Source organism: Megalops cyprinoides, chromosome 23 (assembly GCF_013368585.1).
Source record: "Megalops cyprinoides isolate fMegCyp1 chromosome 23, fMegCyp1.pri, whole genome shotgun sequence".
Classification (NCBI taxonomy): domain Eukaryota; kingdom Metazoa; phylum Chordata; class Actinopteri; order Elopiformes; family Megalopidae; genus Megalops; species Megalops cyprinoides.
Window position 1 is genome coordinate 11,928,725 of NC_050605.1, and position 12,940 is coordinate 11,941,664.

Sequence of the window (12,940 nt, forward strand, 5' to 3'; positions counted from 1 at the left end):
TGTTCTGCTAACAAACCCAATTTATTTGGTTGACATCAGGGAATGACAAACAGCAGTGAAGGCAACTACAGGCATGGGCACACAGGACACCAGGGCTGTATTGTACCATGTACAGCATATCATTGCCTTTAAACCATGTAGCAGCATCATTATCATTAAGCTACACATTCATTTTAGATTTAAAAATAAAATCATACATAATGATAGATACATTTGCAATGAGAGGGTTCATTTAGATATAACATGTTACATTCCACGTAATTACAGACCCAAGTGGGAAAGTGGTAGCCATTATCTGTTAAAATCACACCACCCCACATCTAAATAAACCCCGTTAGAATGTGCAGCATCCACTGAATAATTTGTTCACCGTGGGGGAGAAAAATCATTGCGGTCATATGCTCATATCACATGTTTCAAAGTAATAGGAGTACGTATGACTGATCCATTCATATGTTGGGCCTTTGCTGCCCTCTCAGATTTTACATGTAAGACTTATTACCGTTAATACCGAACTAAGTTGCCAAACAAGCGGTGATTTTAAGAGGAGGGTCTCCCTCGTGCACGGCTCTGGGTAATCTGTGCTGCATGAGCAGAGGTGAGCAGAGATGAGCGCTCGCGCCGAGACACTTCAGCCCACACAGAAAAGCAGGATTAGACCTCAGCGTGTCAATGGGATTTCAGCAGAATTTAACTGCCTGATTGGACTGTCTCTAGGTTAGTTTTATTCTGCGTCTCTGAACCCGAGAGCCTCCCTTAAGACATATTTGTACGCTCTATTGATTTCCTGTAATGTTTGTTTTCACACAGATTGCGAGTACAGTAGATTACTATCAATCTTTGTACAGTTGTTTTCTAAAATGCAAATGTCCCCAGAGGATTAAAAAAAAAAAAACAAAAAACAAATGACTTGTGGTTAAAACTCAAGCTCATGAAGCCAGACTATAGTCACACTGCTAAATTATATTGAAGTTAATCACTAGACCGTGAGTGATAGAGCCACAAATGATTCCGGGTGCTCTCCTGCCTAAAAGGAGGAGGAATTAATGAATGCAGCCTCAGACGGGCTCCTTCGCATGCATCAGATATTCCTCGGACCCCTGGGTCTCCCGGGAGCATTGTGCTGGGGCTGAGTGCTGAGGGGGGGACCCTCCTGTTGGTCACTTTCATCAGGGATCAGTGACTGATTGAATTATTGATTTTGTACAGCAGGGGGGGTACTTAAAGAAGATTGCTTCATAACGCCCCCCGTTCCTCAAAAGCCCCTGTGAGAGCACTTTATGTGATATGATTAGAGTCTACAGTTTAATGAATCCGTGAAAGAGGTCATCTCCCAGTGAGTGAACTTGCCACATGAGGGCTTTAACCACGTATGGGGGTGGGGGGCTTTGGGACGAATGTCTCTCCATTGGTAAATCTCAACGTCTGACCCAGTGCACCTGAGCTGCTACTGTGTTTTGTAGAGGCGAGGCAGCATCATAGGAGAGTAAAGTTCTGTGCTTAATAAAACCGTAGCAAACTTTTGTTACTGGAGTTGAAAGTGAAACAGTTCATAAAGATACAGAGCCAGGCCATAGATTTGATTTGATTTGATTTGTTTTGTAATAAAGCGGTTCTACAACCTGACCCGATGAGTCATGTGTCCTGGCATCACAATTACAGCAGGTCCCTCTGACCCTCTTCTGACATGCTGTGCGGACTCGAGCAAGGATTTTATGCAGAATTCCATGCTTAAACACGACTCAGCCAGTCTCGACTATGTAAAATCCTGCATCATGTACATACGCCCATCAACCTTACGACCAGCTTCCAAATGGCAGTTCTGAGGACAGTTTCACACTGAATAAATTTTGAGAGAATGCTCCACTTTATCTTCAAAAAACCTTTGTACTCACAGTGACAGTGACAGTTCCAACACCTCTTCAACATAATGGGACCTAATATCCCTGGGACACATTTCAGCTAATAGGTACAGTGAGCTGCGTTTATCAACAAAGTATAACCCTGTTGTGCTTTTTACAAAATGCAGGTACAATAATGTTGAGAACACATATGAGTTAACATGACATACAAGTGCTATTGCCTCTGCAGAGCGTGAGGCACAAACCGAAAGAGTATAAATCACGGTAAGAGTATAAATCCTATCAGACGCAAGATCCACAGGCACCTGGCCTGGTGACATTCCACGCGTGTGTGGTAACCGCGGGGGGGGGGGGAGAGAGGCTGTCCCTGGCCTTCAGTTTGTCAGCGCCAGGGCGAAGGGGATCGGGTCACTGTCAACTGGCAGCAGCAGCTGCACCACCTCCCTTCCCCCCCCCAACCCCCCCACCCCCCCTCTCTGTCACAGCTTCCGTACTCCCACACATTCCCATCAAGTCTCCACGAGCCTCTCTCGTATGCCCACTTTCATTATTAATGCAGCCTGTCGCAGGCCATCCCTCACTCCTGCTCCCTCGGTTCCTCTCACGATTTCAGGGCAGAAAATTCAGGCGTGACACTGACACTGCAAATGACAGTAATAATAAGCTAGAATGTAGGCAGCGAGGCCCACTTCTTGATCCTCACTCCTGAAGCTCCATTTGTGTTCAGTGCCATCCTATAACCTCTCAGCTGTCTTAGGGGGCCATACAGCTCTGTGTTGCAATTTATATAACAAAAATAATTATCTGATAACATTATAAATGCTGTAAGTGATACTTGAACTGTATTATGTTCGGTAAAGGAAATACACTACCACTCACATTGGACGAATCCCAAAAGGGGTGTTCTAATCAATCATTTGGTCCACATGACCTTCACGAGATAGTGTAGGCAGAAACACAAAGGCACAAGCCTTTGCGGATGAGAAAGTAGTGGTCCTGAAATAAATATTTACAGAGAAGTCAGGTGGGAGTAGAAGTCCTGTTTTATGGATTTTGTCCCAGCACATTGCAAACATACCAAAGAGATCTTACTGGCAAGTGCCTGGCACAACATAAAAAGCAGTGTAGTGCTAACCACTCTGAGAAACCCGTACCTCCTGCTCTTTAGGGGGAGGGGTAGAAGTCCAGCACTGTACTTCTTTCTGGAACCGGACTGAAAATGCAACTACCATCTGTCTCAATGGGTCCCTTCAGCCTGCTCAGAGACTGGGGGTGGGGGGTTTGGGATGGGGGGAGAGGGGGCGAAAGAGATGCCCCGATGAATCTGGAGCACTAATGCGACAGGCACAGAGCGGCGCTCCGCGGCGTCAACAAGCGCAAGGCTAGCCTTGCATCCGCTGTGCACAAAACGCGAAAACGAGCAGACCAAACTACAAGACGCTTTCAAAAGCCGAACATTCATTAATTGTGTACGTCATTTATCACACTGTATGCCACATCTGGTTTCTAGTGAAGAAGAATCCAGATAAAATCAGCCTATGTACCGCCAATGCAAATAACTCTGATTGCATACTAGTGATAAGGTTCTGTACAGTGCATGAATTATTCAACATCTTCAACTTCAGCATCTCGGGTTGAAAAACAATGAAGGAAGCTACTAGAAATAGAACAAGTTTTGAAGAAAACATTTCAATTGTGCATTTTATCAGTCCTGTTCCGCATGGAAAAGATGCCTCATCTTACCTCTGGTTAAAGGACCCCTGTCATCCTTTGAGCTTAAACTGCTGTAGTGAGAAGGCACCATACACATATAAATTACTTAAAATAGCTGCGGCCATTGCCCTTCGCCAGGCAGTGTTTCATATCGCTCGCCGTTTCATTTGATTTCTCTTTCTTCTGATCCTGTCACGAGCCGCTATTGATTTTCCTCTTCATTTGTGCTTCCAGCGGACCACTTTCCTGAGAGCCATTACACTGTTACCTCATAGATGTCTGTGGAGAGCTGTTTTTTTAAGGCACGGAGAGACATTGCAGTAAATTATCTGCCATATACAGGAATGTGTCATTTTCTTCACACCTCTGATTGACTCTAGATAAATCGCTACAGTCGGTAAGGGTGTATTTCAGCAAATATTGGCACAACAGAAAAGCCTCTTCCATATTTTGGATGTCAAAATGTCAGCAGAAAAAAAGACAGCCCAACATCATACCTTTGACAGAAATGATTGATACAAATGTATTTGTTTTCATTTTATTTTTATTTATTTTTTTAAGATTACAGATTTATTATTGCTCATCTACTATAATCACTTGCAATATTTAAAACATTGTTTAGACAACTTAAATCTTGAGAATTTGTGGTTTGCACTTAAGATTTACAACGATAAATACAGCTGATTTGATTTAGTTCCTCTCTTTAGAGTTTATCATCAACGTGAGATGCTGGTGTCACCCTCCTCCCATGTGATGTTACCACTGAACAACGCTGACAAGTCCACCATAACACACAGGCTGTGAACTTGAGACAACCGCAGCAAAACAAAACGAAAATCCTGGAAACACATAGGAGCGAATGACAAAAGAAACGTACGAATAAGAAACCTTAAGACAATGGGTATAATCCTGCAAACAGATAAACATCAACTGCATAAAGGATGATTTTTAAAAACAGCACAAGTAAAATTAGCGAATAAAAGTAAAAATACAGGTATGGATAACTCACACAAACTGGATGATGTCGTGCTCGGGCAGGAACACAAATGATGGAGACGCAATGTACTTTAGGCTGACAAAATGACTCGGTGGAAGGTGTCACAGTTTATGGGCTCGTACGAAGGGGCACAAAGGGATGAAAGTGCGTGTGTAAGGAGCTCAGTCACAGATAAAGCTAGTGGCTCACTGCAGCTTCCAGTTGGGATCAGAGATGACGGGCTGGAAGGTCTGAGGCACCGCTGCAGTGCACATCCCATGACAGTACCTCAGAAATGAACCCAACAAAACCGCTGGGAACAGCTTACATTTGTTGGAATGGACCAGAACAAGTTGCTGGTCGTTACGGAGCAAGTCAGTACGACACTAATCCAGAAATGCAACACATAGTCTATATTCCCTTTATTTAAATAAAAGTTCAACTGAAAAGATCCTTATTCTAACAAGGTAAATTTGTCTGCATTCGTTATATAAGTTGTGAAACAAGGTCCCAAATTGTTATGTGTACATGCCAACCATGAACAAGGATTCATGAATTCTTGCCTTACCAAACTGAAACCCTCAGCTGCACCAATTTGGGTCCAACTGGTTTAGCCTTTGTTATAATCAATGAATTACAGCTGGTATATACTGGGCATTATACAATTTCACAATGTCAGAATGGGGCCAGTAACATCAGTACCAGACTGGCCAAACATCTGTTTCCTCTCCATAATAGTATCATCTTCACATTATATAAAACAGGGGCTTCAGCACAATGAATTTTACAAGTAGTACATCTTATAACATTTAACCTCTAATCATAATAATGACATATTGGTAATGATCTTTTCAAAGGAAGGGAACGTTAATGGTGGGTGAAACATACACAAAAAAATTTCTCTATAAAAATCTACATATATATATACCCCTTGTGATGATATAATTGCCTGCCATGCCCACATTCACTGTAGACTGAAAAAGCAAAATATAAACAACATGAATTCTGATAACTCCTGGCCAAATACTTTCTCGTTTTCAACACTGGCATCATTTGACTGGTTAGAAACTTTGACATACTGCACTACAGAGCAACTGAACATCAGAAAAGAGGAAATTAAGACGGACTGAGAGAGAAATGTGGGCCCCACAGTTTGGTATAGTGTTTGAGAGACGGGGACAGAATTCGGCCCCGCCAAAATGACTGTCACCGTTCAGTTTACTTCAGCTAACTTTATTCTGAAGCAGGGGAAGAGAACCAAAGATTCCGAGACGCAAAAAATATCTCATGGTCAGCGCTACAAAAGAAAAAGACGATATGACTGGAACCCACCCGCCCCCCGGACATCCCCACTCCTACGACCAGGCCGGCAAAAAGAAATTCTGGGTCAAAAACAAACACGGTAAGACTGGAACATGTGCATCGTTTTGTCAGGAGCCACTACAGACTCCCTTTCTTACGGTTTTCTTTGTATAATCTCTAGTGTTAATTTCAGGGCGCCGTCTCCTGATGGATTACGGGGGATTGACAGTATGAGGGGAAGGAGAATGAGAGGATGTAGGTAAGCCCCAGGAGACAGTCCCTGGGTTGGCGGCGGCAGGGGCGGCTCACAGAGGTTAGAGTACAGTAATCGTAGCTTTAATAAATAAATCTGCCATCGCGCGGGGGCCTCCACGCCCCACACTCCAGCTGTGCGCGTCTCCCCCCTCTCCGCAGCAGGTGAGACACGCCTCCGCTCCCCCCCCCTCCTCGTGTATTGGTCGGTACGGTTGTGCAGTCTGGTATCTCTTTAGGTCGAGTCGCCTTTTCCAAGCTGGTTAATACCTTAAAACGAAGGGAAAGGCACTGGCGTTAAAGCAGGACACTGCGCGGAAGGGACATTATTTAATGATCTCCCCCGAGGTCAGAACTGATTAACTTGCTAAACTTTCATCACAAATGGCCCAGATTATACACCGCGTGACAACCTGTAATTGCTTAAATTGTTTAATGAAAATGAACGTGTGTGATAAGGTATGACATTGTACATTTTAAAAATCATGCAGCACTGAAATGAAGGCCATGTGTGGATGTTGTCAGCAGCATGTACACTGCTAACCTTAGCCTCCTGCTGTCTGACAAACGTGATTAATGAACTCCACTATAAGCTCTTCACGGTCATCTTTATACTTGAATCCAGCCTTGAGACGGTGCAGAAGTGCAGTGCTGCACTGCAAGAACTCGGGGACAGGACCAGGGCTGCCTGAAGGTAAGACTGTGAATGTTTCATGAACACAGTGGAGAAAAGGCACTGAACTAAAGCCTCTCTCTGGGGGGCTGTTTCTGGAGGCTTGGACAGTATGTTTATTTTTATTCAGCATATGACCTATTAATTTAAACCACCTGTCTGTTTTGACATGGGGCAGTCTGCTTACCTGTAGTAATTTGGCTTAAATGGCCCGTTTTTGTTCAAACCCAGGTACTTTGCTTGCTCGTCGGTCAATTCAGTTAGATGTGCATCAAACGTTGGAAGGTGAAGGCTTGCTACATACTCATCTGGATCAACAACAACAACAAAAAAAAATCACATATAAACCTAACACAGTTTTCAGGCATCATTCCTTGATAAAAACAAGGACCACAACGCATTCACAATCAAAATGACAAAATGTGTAAATGACATAACACATTTACCAGCCGCATTTTACCAAGCTAGAGAGAGACCAGCTGGGCTGCAAACATGTCAGCAAATGCATTTCATCAACACGGCCTGTTCTGTGCCCTCCTTCCATGTGCCAGACACACACAAAGAAGACACTGATCTCTAATTAATGAGCGAGGAATGCATTATTCCCCATTATAAAGACTTCATCATGTGGTGACTGTATTCTTAATGAACGTTTTAAACGGGCATGAGGTTTGGCTGGATTTCGTCTTGTTTGGGCCGGTCTCGGCAAAGCAGAGGCGATATCCCCCGCAAAAAGGGCGTGTTGCTTTTCAAGCCTGACTGGGTTGAGTTTTCGCGGCGCTGAGCGAGCGCTCTCGGGTGATATTGCAGTATGCAGGATGCGTCTGACAGCTTGACCTATATTCTCCGCGCTCTCCGCCAGCCTACTGCGGGAAAACAATGCGCAGCAGACAGGGAAAGCACAGAGCCCTGGCTCCGCCCGCAGACATACTGTCCCCGATCCCTCCGTAAGGTGCGCTCGACTGTGAAGCATTCGCAGCGCAGTCTGAGGAGAGGGAGCTCGCGGAGGGCAGCTGAACCCAACCCCAGCGCTGTGGTGTAGACCCACTCTGAGCTGAACACCGTGTGTTCAGTAAAATGTGAAACGAGGCACTTGGTGTTACACTAAGGAGAAGGGGAATGTGGATGCCAACACATAGATATGCGCATTTTTAGTAAAAACAGGGAATGTAAGGCAATGTGCACATTTTATGAAGCAAATATGTTGCATTATTGAAAATTAATAATATAATAAAGCAGCTCTTGTAAACTCCATTACACGTTTGTCCAAATTTTGCAGAAAATGCTGCAATCAGTGGAGGACTGTATACATCAAGTTCCTTCTTCTTAAGTCTTTGAATTGGTCTGTCAAACAGTGGAGTAAAAGCAGGTCACTTAATCCCCAGAGGCACGCTGAAATGCCTGTACACTCGTCTGACTGCAGGAGTGCGTGCTTGGTGGGCGGAAGGCCTTACCCATTTTCTTGGGCAACAAGTAGACGTCTTGTTTGTAGCGACCTTCAGGAGCGTTGTACAGCTCTATTAGAGCCAGAGCCTGCAGGACAGAGAGGAGCAAGGAGACGACACAACAGTCTCCATCACTATGGCAATGTCAGTGACTCACATGCTGCCCGAGGTCACTCCCCAGCCATGCATCAATGAGGTCTAGACAGTATCAGTCTCTCGCCCATTACTACAACCTTCCCACAATGCCTTGCACATGCACTGTCAAACAGCCTGAGCAAAGCACAGTTACCATCTCAACCAAACCCACCATTGCCTTGCACCCTGTCCTCTACCCGAATCTAACACACTGCCAAGCACAGTGTCACCCACCTCCCCCTCATATCATACACTGACAGCAATCCCAACCAAACAGTCACAGTAAACAACTCTGTCACATGCCTCATTCTGGTTCACTGCACCACATACTGTGCTGTGTACAGTAAATCTCTCAATCTCATATACAGTGACCTGCCTGAACTTCATCCACTGAATCTCACACACAGTAACATAGCTAAAACATAGGCATTGATATTCTGCTACATGCATGCGCCCTGCACATTTAACCTCAGGCACAGCTCTCACTTCCTCACCCAGCATTACTTTTTCTTTATGTGACGTACCTGGGTGGTGGCAGTGATGGACAGCACAAAGGTGGGTACTGTGGAACAGCTCAGGTTGAGGAGACGACCCTGTGGATGATCCAATACAGGCAGTCATTTGTGAGCGCACTATTCTAATCCTCTGCAGTGGCAGTATATCAAAACAGCGTAGCTCTGCTGCTAGTGATACCCTCTCTACTAGGGTAGCACAATGTCAGAATCCACACACAGCCATAGCGGGAGTAAAGGGTAGCTGGTGTACTCTACTACTCCTTATCTGCCCTACACTGCTCTGTTAATCTTGAGACCAACTGAATACAAGCCATTTTTTCAAAAAGGAAATTTTTCAAAGTGTTGTATGGCAGCTTATACCCATTCCACAGAGCCCATCAGGCTAACAGTGCACGCATGTGCATAAATTCCACAGAGGTAATGGCCTTTCAGCCCATTAAGGAAACCCTATCTTCATCTCTCAATCTGAGTAATGAAGGGCCTTATATGTCGCTCTGGGAAGTTCAGCATCCTCAGCGCCTTTCATTGCGCATCAGCTGCAGGCAGGTGCTGAGGAGCAGAACCTCCCGAGTGCGCTTTCTGAGCTCAGATCTGAAACTCCTTCAGCTCGTATCGAGTGATGCCATCAAAGAACAAAAAACAAAAGAGCAGAGAGAGATGTCTGATGATTAAAACCCGCGGGACTGAAAAAGCCCGGTGAGCCGAGCCCGTGAGTCTGCCTCGTCGCGGTCTCATTCTGTCACAGTTTACAACACACGCTTAGAGAGGTGCTTTACCGCTCCTTATCTGAACCTGCTGCATCTGTGGCTTGCCATGTGTTGTTTTTTTTTTGAACGCTTTAGAGAGGTGCTTTATCGCTTAAACTTTGATTCAAATGTCAGAGTGTTACACTATTGTAACTGATGTTGTGGTATTGTGAGGACAGTGTGCTGTATCAGAGGTCTGGAACATTGTAACTAAAATAACAAGAGCAACTTGTCGTACCGCTGTAACTGATAAAATGAGGACAGTGTCCTGTCCCGCTGTAACTGATACAGTGAGTGCACTGCTGTATTAAAGCGCTGTAACATTGTACTTGATACAGTGATGACACAGTCCTGTTTCTGAGCGCCATATTACTGTAACTGAAACAGTGACAAAGTGAGAACAGGGTGCTAAGTGTAGTCTCTCACCTCAGCCAGCAGCACTATTCTCTTGCCGTCGGGCCAAATGACGTGGTCCACCTGTGACCTCACACGCTCCCAGGTGAGCTCAGGAGTCCGCAGGCTGGCCTAAGGAGGGAGACATGACACCTGTCAGTCACTCAGACGGACACGTTATAGAGCAAGTGTCTCACTTTCAGAGACAAGACAAACACACACAAACCTACAGGTGAGTATATATCCCAGGGCTACATACCAATAGACAGGTGTACACATAGAAACCCGAACACCCGTATCTTTGAAAGAAGTGCTCCTTCGGGCAACCTCTCTGAAAAGATCAATCCTGCAGTCCAGGACAGTTGCACGCTGCCTCAGTGAATGCGAGGGGTCCCCGGCTGCATCAGCAGGGCTTACCACATCAATTTCTGTGTTGGAGTGCCCCATGTTGCACACAATACAGCCGTTCTTCATCCGGTCCAGGTATTCTCTGACTACCACGTTCTTATTGCCTGAAACAAGCATGTCATGAACAAATCAGGCTTTGGAATCTCTGTACAGCTACAATTTTTGTCAGCGGAAACACAGAAAAAAGTTCTCAGTGGGAAGGTGTCACTGAATGTTTGCTGCCGACAGAAAAAGGAGGGGACCATACTAGCCCCAACAGAAGGTTGTCATGATTATATACGGTGATCCCTCCCCCTTTTTTCCAAAAAAGAATTTTAAAAAATGATAAAATGCACACATATGGAAATTTCTCCACCAGTTGTAAATAAAAGTCCTGTGACCCTAATCAAAATGTCTTCTACATGGTGCTGTTTTATTTGTGGTGACACTGTATTTACTTACTTATTATTTTTGTGGCACAACTGTTGTCTGTCATTTCCTCTTCACTAACTACCATGTTAAAATTGGCATTTGTAATCCCTTTGATACCTGCTCAGATTTTATTCCACTTTTTTCAACATGGTCTCTGTACACAGGCTTATCCATTTTCATTCAGCTATGCTCGCTACTACTGCTGAACGAACACTCTATCCACAGGCGTCCTATGTGTGTATGTGTGTATGGATGTGCGTGTGTGTATGCACATGCAAATTTTGGGTAACTGCAAGCTAAGCCTATCCATTAATTATATATTCATTCTTCTCTCCAGTCTGATTGCTGCTTGAGATCTGCTTGTCAATGGGAAAAATTAACTCGGGATGAGATGAGTCTCTTTGGTAATTAATGCTTCACAGATTAATCCAATGTGAAACACTGTACAAATGACTCCCTTGCCTTCTGTGGTTTAGAAGTGACAATACGGATCCTGAGTTACCACTTTTATGAGTCAATACCCAGTCTAACTCCTTTCACATTTTACCCTTCTATAGTAAGCTTCCACTGAGCAAGAAGTTAGACCCATCACATGGTCAGGTGTTCTGCACTGTAATTTTACCCTTTTAACACTTGATATTCAAATTTGAGGGCAATATACGGTACATTGCACGCTAACAGTTATCCAGCAACAGACACTCTACCTGTGCAGGTTATAACAATGTCCACTTGCCGGATGACTTCATTCAGCTTCACCAGTCTGAAGCCATCCATGCTGAATGAGGGCAACAAAACAGATGTGTACCTCACTATCACACAATGTGGATGAAATACGTCTATCTGAATTAAAAAAAAAAAAAAAAAAAAAAAAAACACTGACAGGCATTAGAAGAGGCACCTTAATCTTAAACCACCGTGTTTTCCCCAGGGGGCTTCTCTCTCATCTCTTCCTATCCCACTCACAATGTCTCCGCCCCCACATCCACCCCCACCCCACTCCCAAAGCCTGTGGGCCACAGCCCCGCCCCCTCTGTGAGGCCCTGCCACTCTGAGCATGGCTGCTGACGTACCAGGCCTGCAGGGCGCAGATGGGGTCGATCTCAGTGACATACACTATGGAGCCCATGGCCTTCAGGGCAGCGCAGCAGCCTTTTCCAACCTGTGCTCACACACATACAAACACACACACACACAAACACACACACACACACACACACGCACACACACACACACACACACACACACACACACACACACACACGCACGCACAAACACACGCACACACAAACACACATATAATTCAGGGACATTCCAACACTGGTCAGCAACACACAAAATGCTTCCACTTCATTGGTGGGCTAGACTGACTGGCATTCAGGGAGTGACAGCTTTCATGTCTTGAATTCTTTTTTAACAGAGTGCCCTCTAGTGTTTGAAACAGAAACAACACACTTGGGGAGAAAGAACATGGAAGGACGCATGCATGAGTGCTCAGCTTAGGGAACATGTATAGTGTTTTTGTGGGCTACAATATCAGCTGTGAGGCCTAAGATTTGTTTGTGTTCACTAATGCCAGATTTATATGCAGTTACTACAGACTTGGCAAAGCCTTTAAATCTGGTACAAATTTCCAGCATCACTTGAAGAGGCCAAAATCTCTAATTACCTCTCCATATCCGCACACCACTACCTGTTTCCCTCCAAACATCACGTCTGTGGTCCTTTTCAGACTGCAGAGGGAAAAATGGAAAAAGTCAATGTTGCAAGTATGATGTGTATGGAATGAACTATTGAGACTCTTGAGCTTTCAGCCACTGGTCGCTCCCTTTGAGATAAAAATGGTGTACGTGCTTCACATTGCCAATGGTCCACCTACCCATCCAGAATGGATTCTCTGCAGCAGTAGAGATTGTCAAACTTCTGCTTGGTCACAGAGTCGTTGACGTTCATGGCAGGGACACACAACTTGCCAGCCTTGGACAGCTGGTACAACCTGAGCAGAGAGGGTCATGGGACAGGATCAGTACCACATAAAGCTGCACCTGGGTGAAGGTGAACACTGGTGAACGCCTGTTTGAGTCCCCTCAACCCCTTCAGTAATCCTGTGCA

At 44.8% G+C, this 12,940-nt stretch overlaps 1 protein-coding gene across 5 annotated transcripts in view; it reads right to left on the minus strand.

Annotated features, from left to right (window-relative positions):
* Positions 1-4,158: 4,158 nt before the first annotated feature.
* ahcyl2b (adenosylhomocysteinase like 2b) overlaps positions 4,159-12,940 on the minus strand; it is a 44,017-nt gene continuing 35,235 nt past the window's right edge. For 3 of the 5 annotated variants that reach the window (XM_036517697.1, XM_036517699.1, XM_036517701.1), the window contains exons 8-17: positions 12,708-12,824; positions 12,498-12,561; positions 11,902-11,990; positions 11,536-11,606; positions 10,430-10,524; positions 10,046-10,144; positions 8,883-8,951; positions 8,233-8,311; positions 6,966-7,086; positions 4,159-6,375 (exon numbers count right to left, since the gene is read on the minus strand). In XM_036517697.1, the coding sequence (XP_036373590.1) occupies positions 6,369-6,375; positions 6,966-7,086; positions 8,233-8,311; positions 8,883-8,951; positions 10,046-10,144; positions 10,430-10,524; positions 11,536-11,606; positions 11,902-11,990; positions 12,498-12,561; positions 12,708-12,824 (811 nt within the window). In that variant the 3' untranslated portion in view covers positions 4,159-6,368. Of the gene's footprint in view, positions 6,376-6,961; positions 7,087-8,232; positions 8,312-8,882; positions 8,952-10,045; positions 10,145-10,429; positions 10,525-11,535; positions 11,607-11,901; positions 11,991-12,497; positions 12,562-12,707; positions 12,825-12,940 lie in introns of those variants that run through there. The other 2 variants (XM_036517698.1, XM_036517700.1) reach the window with 1 other exon arrangement.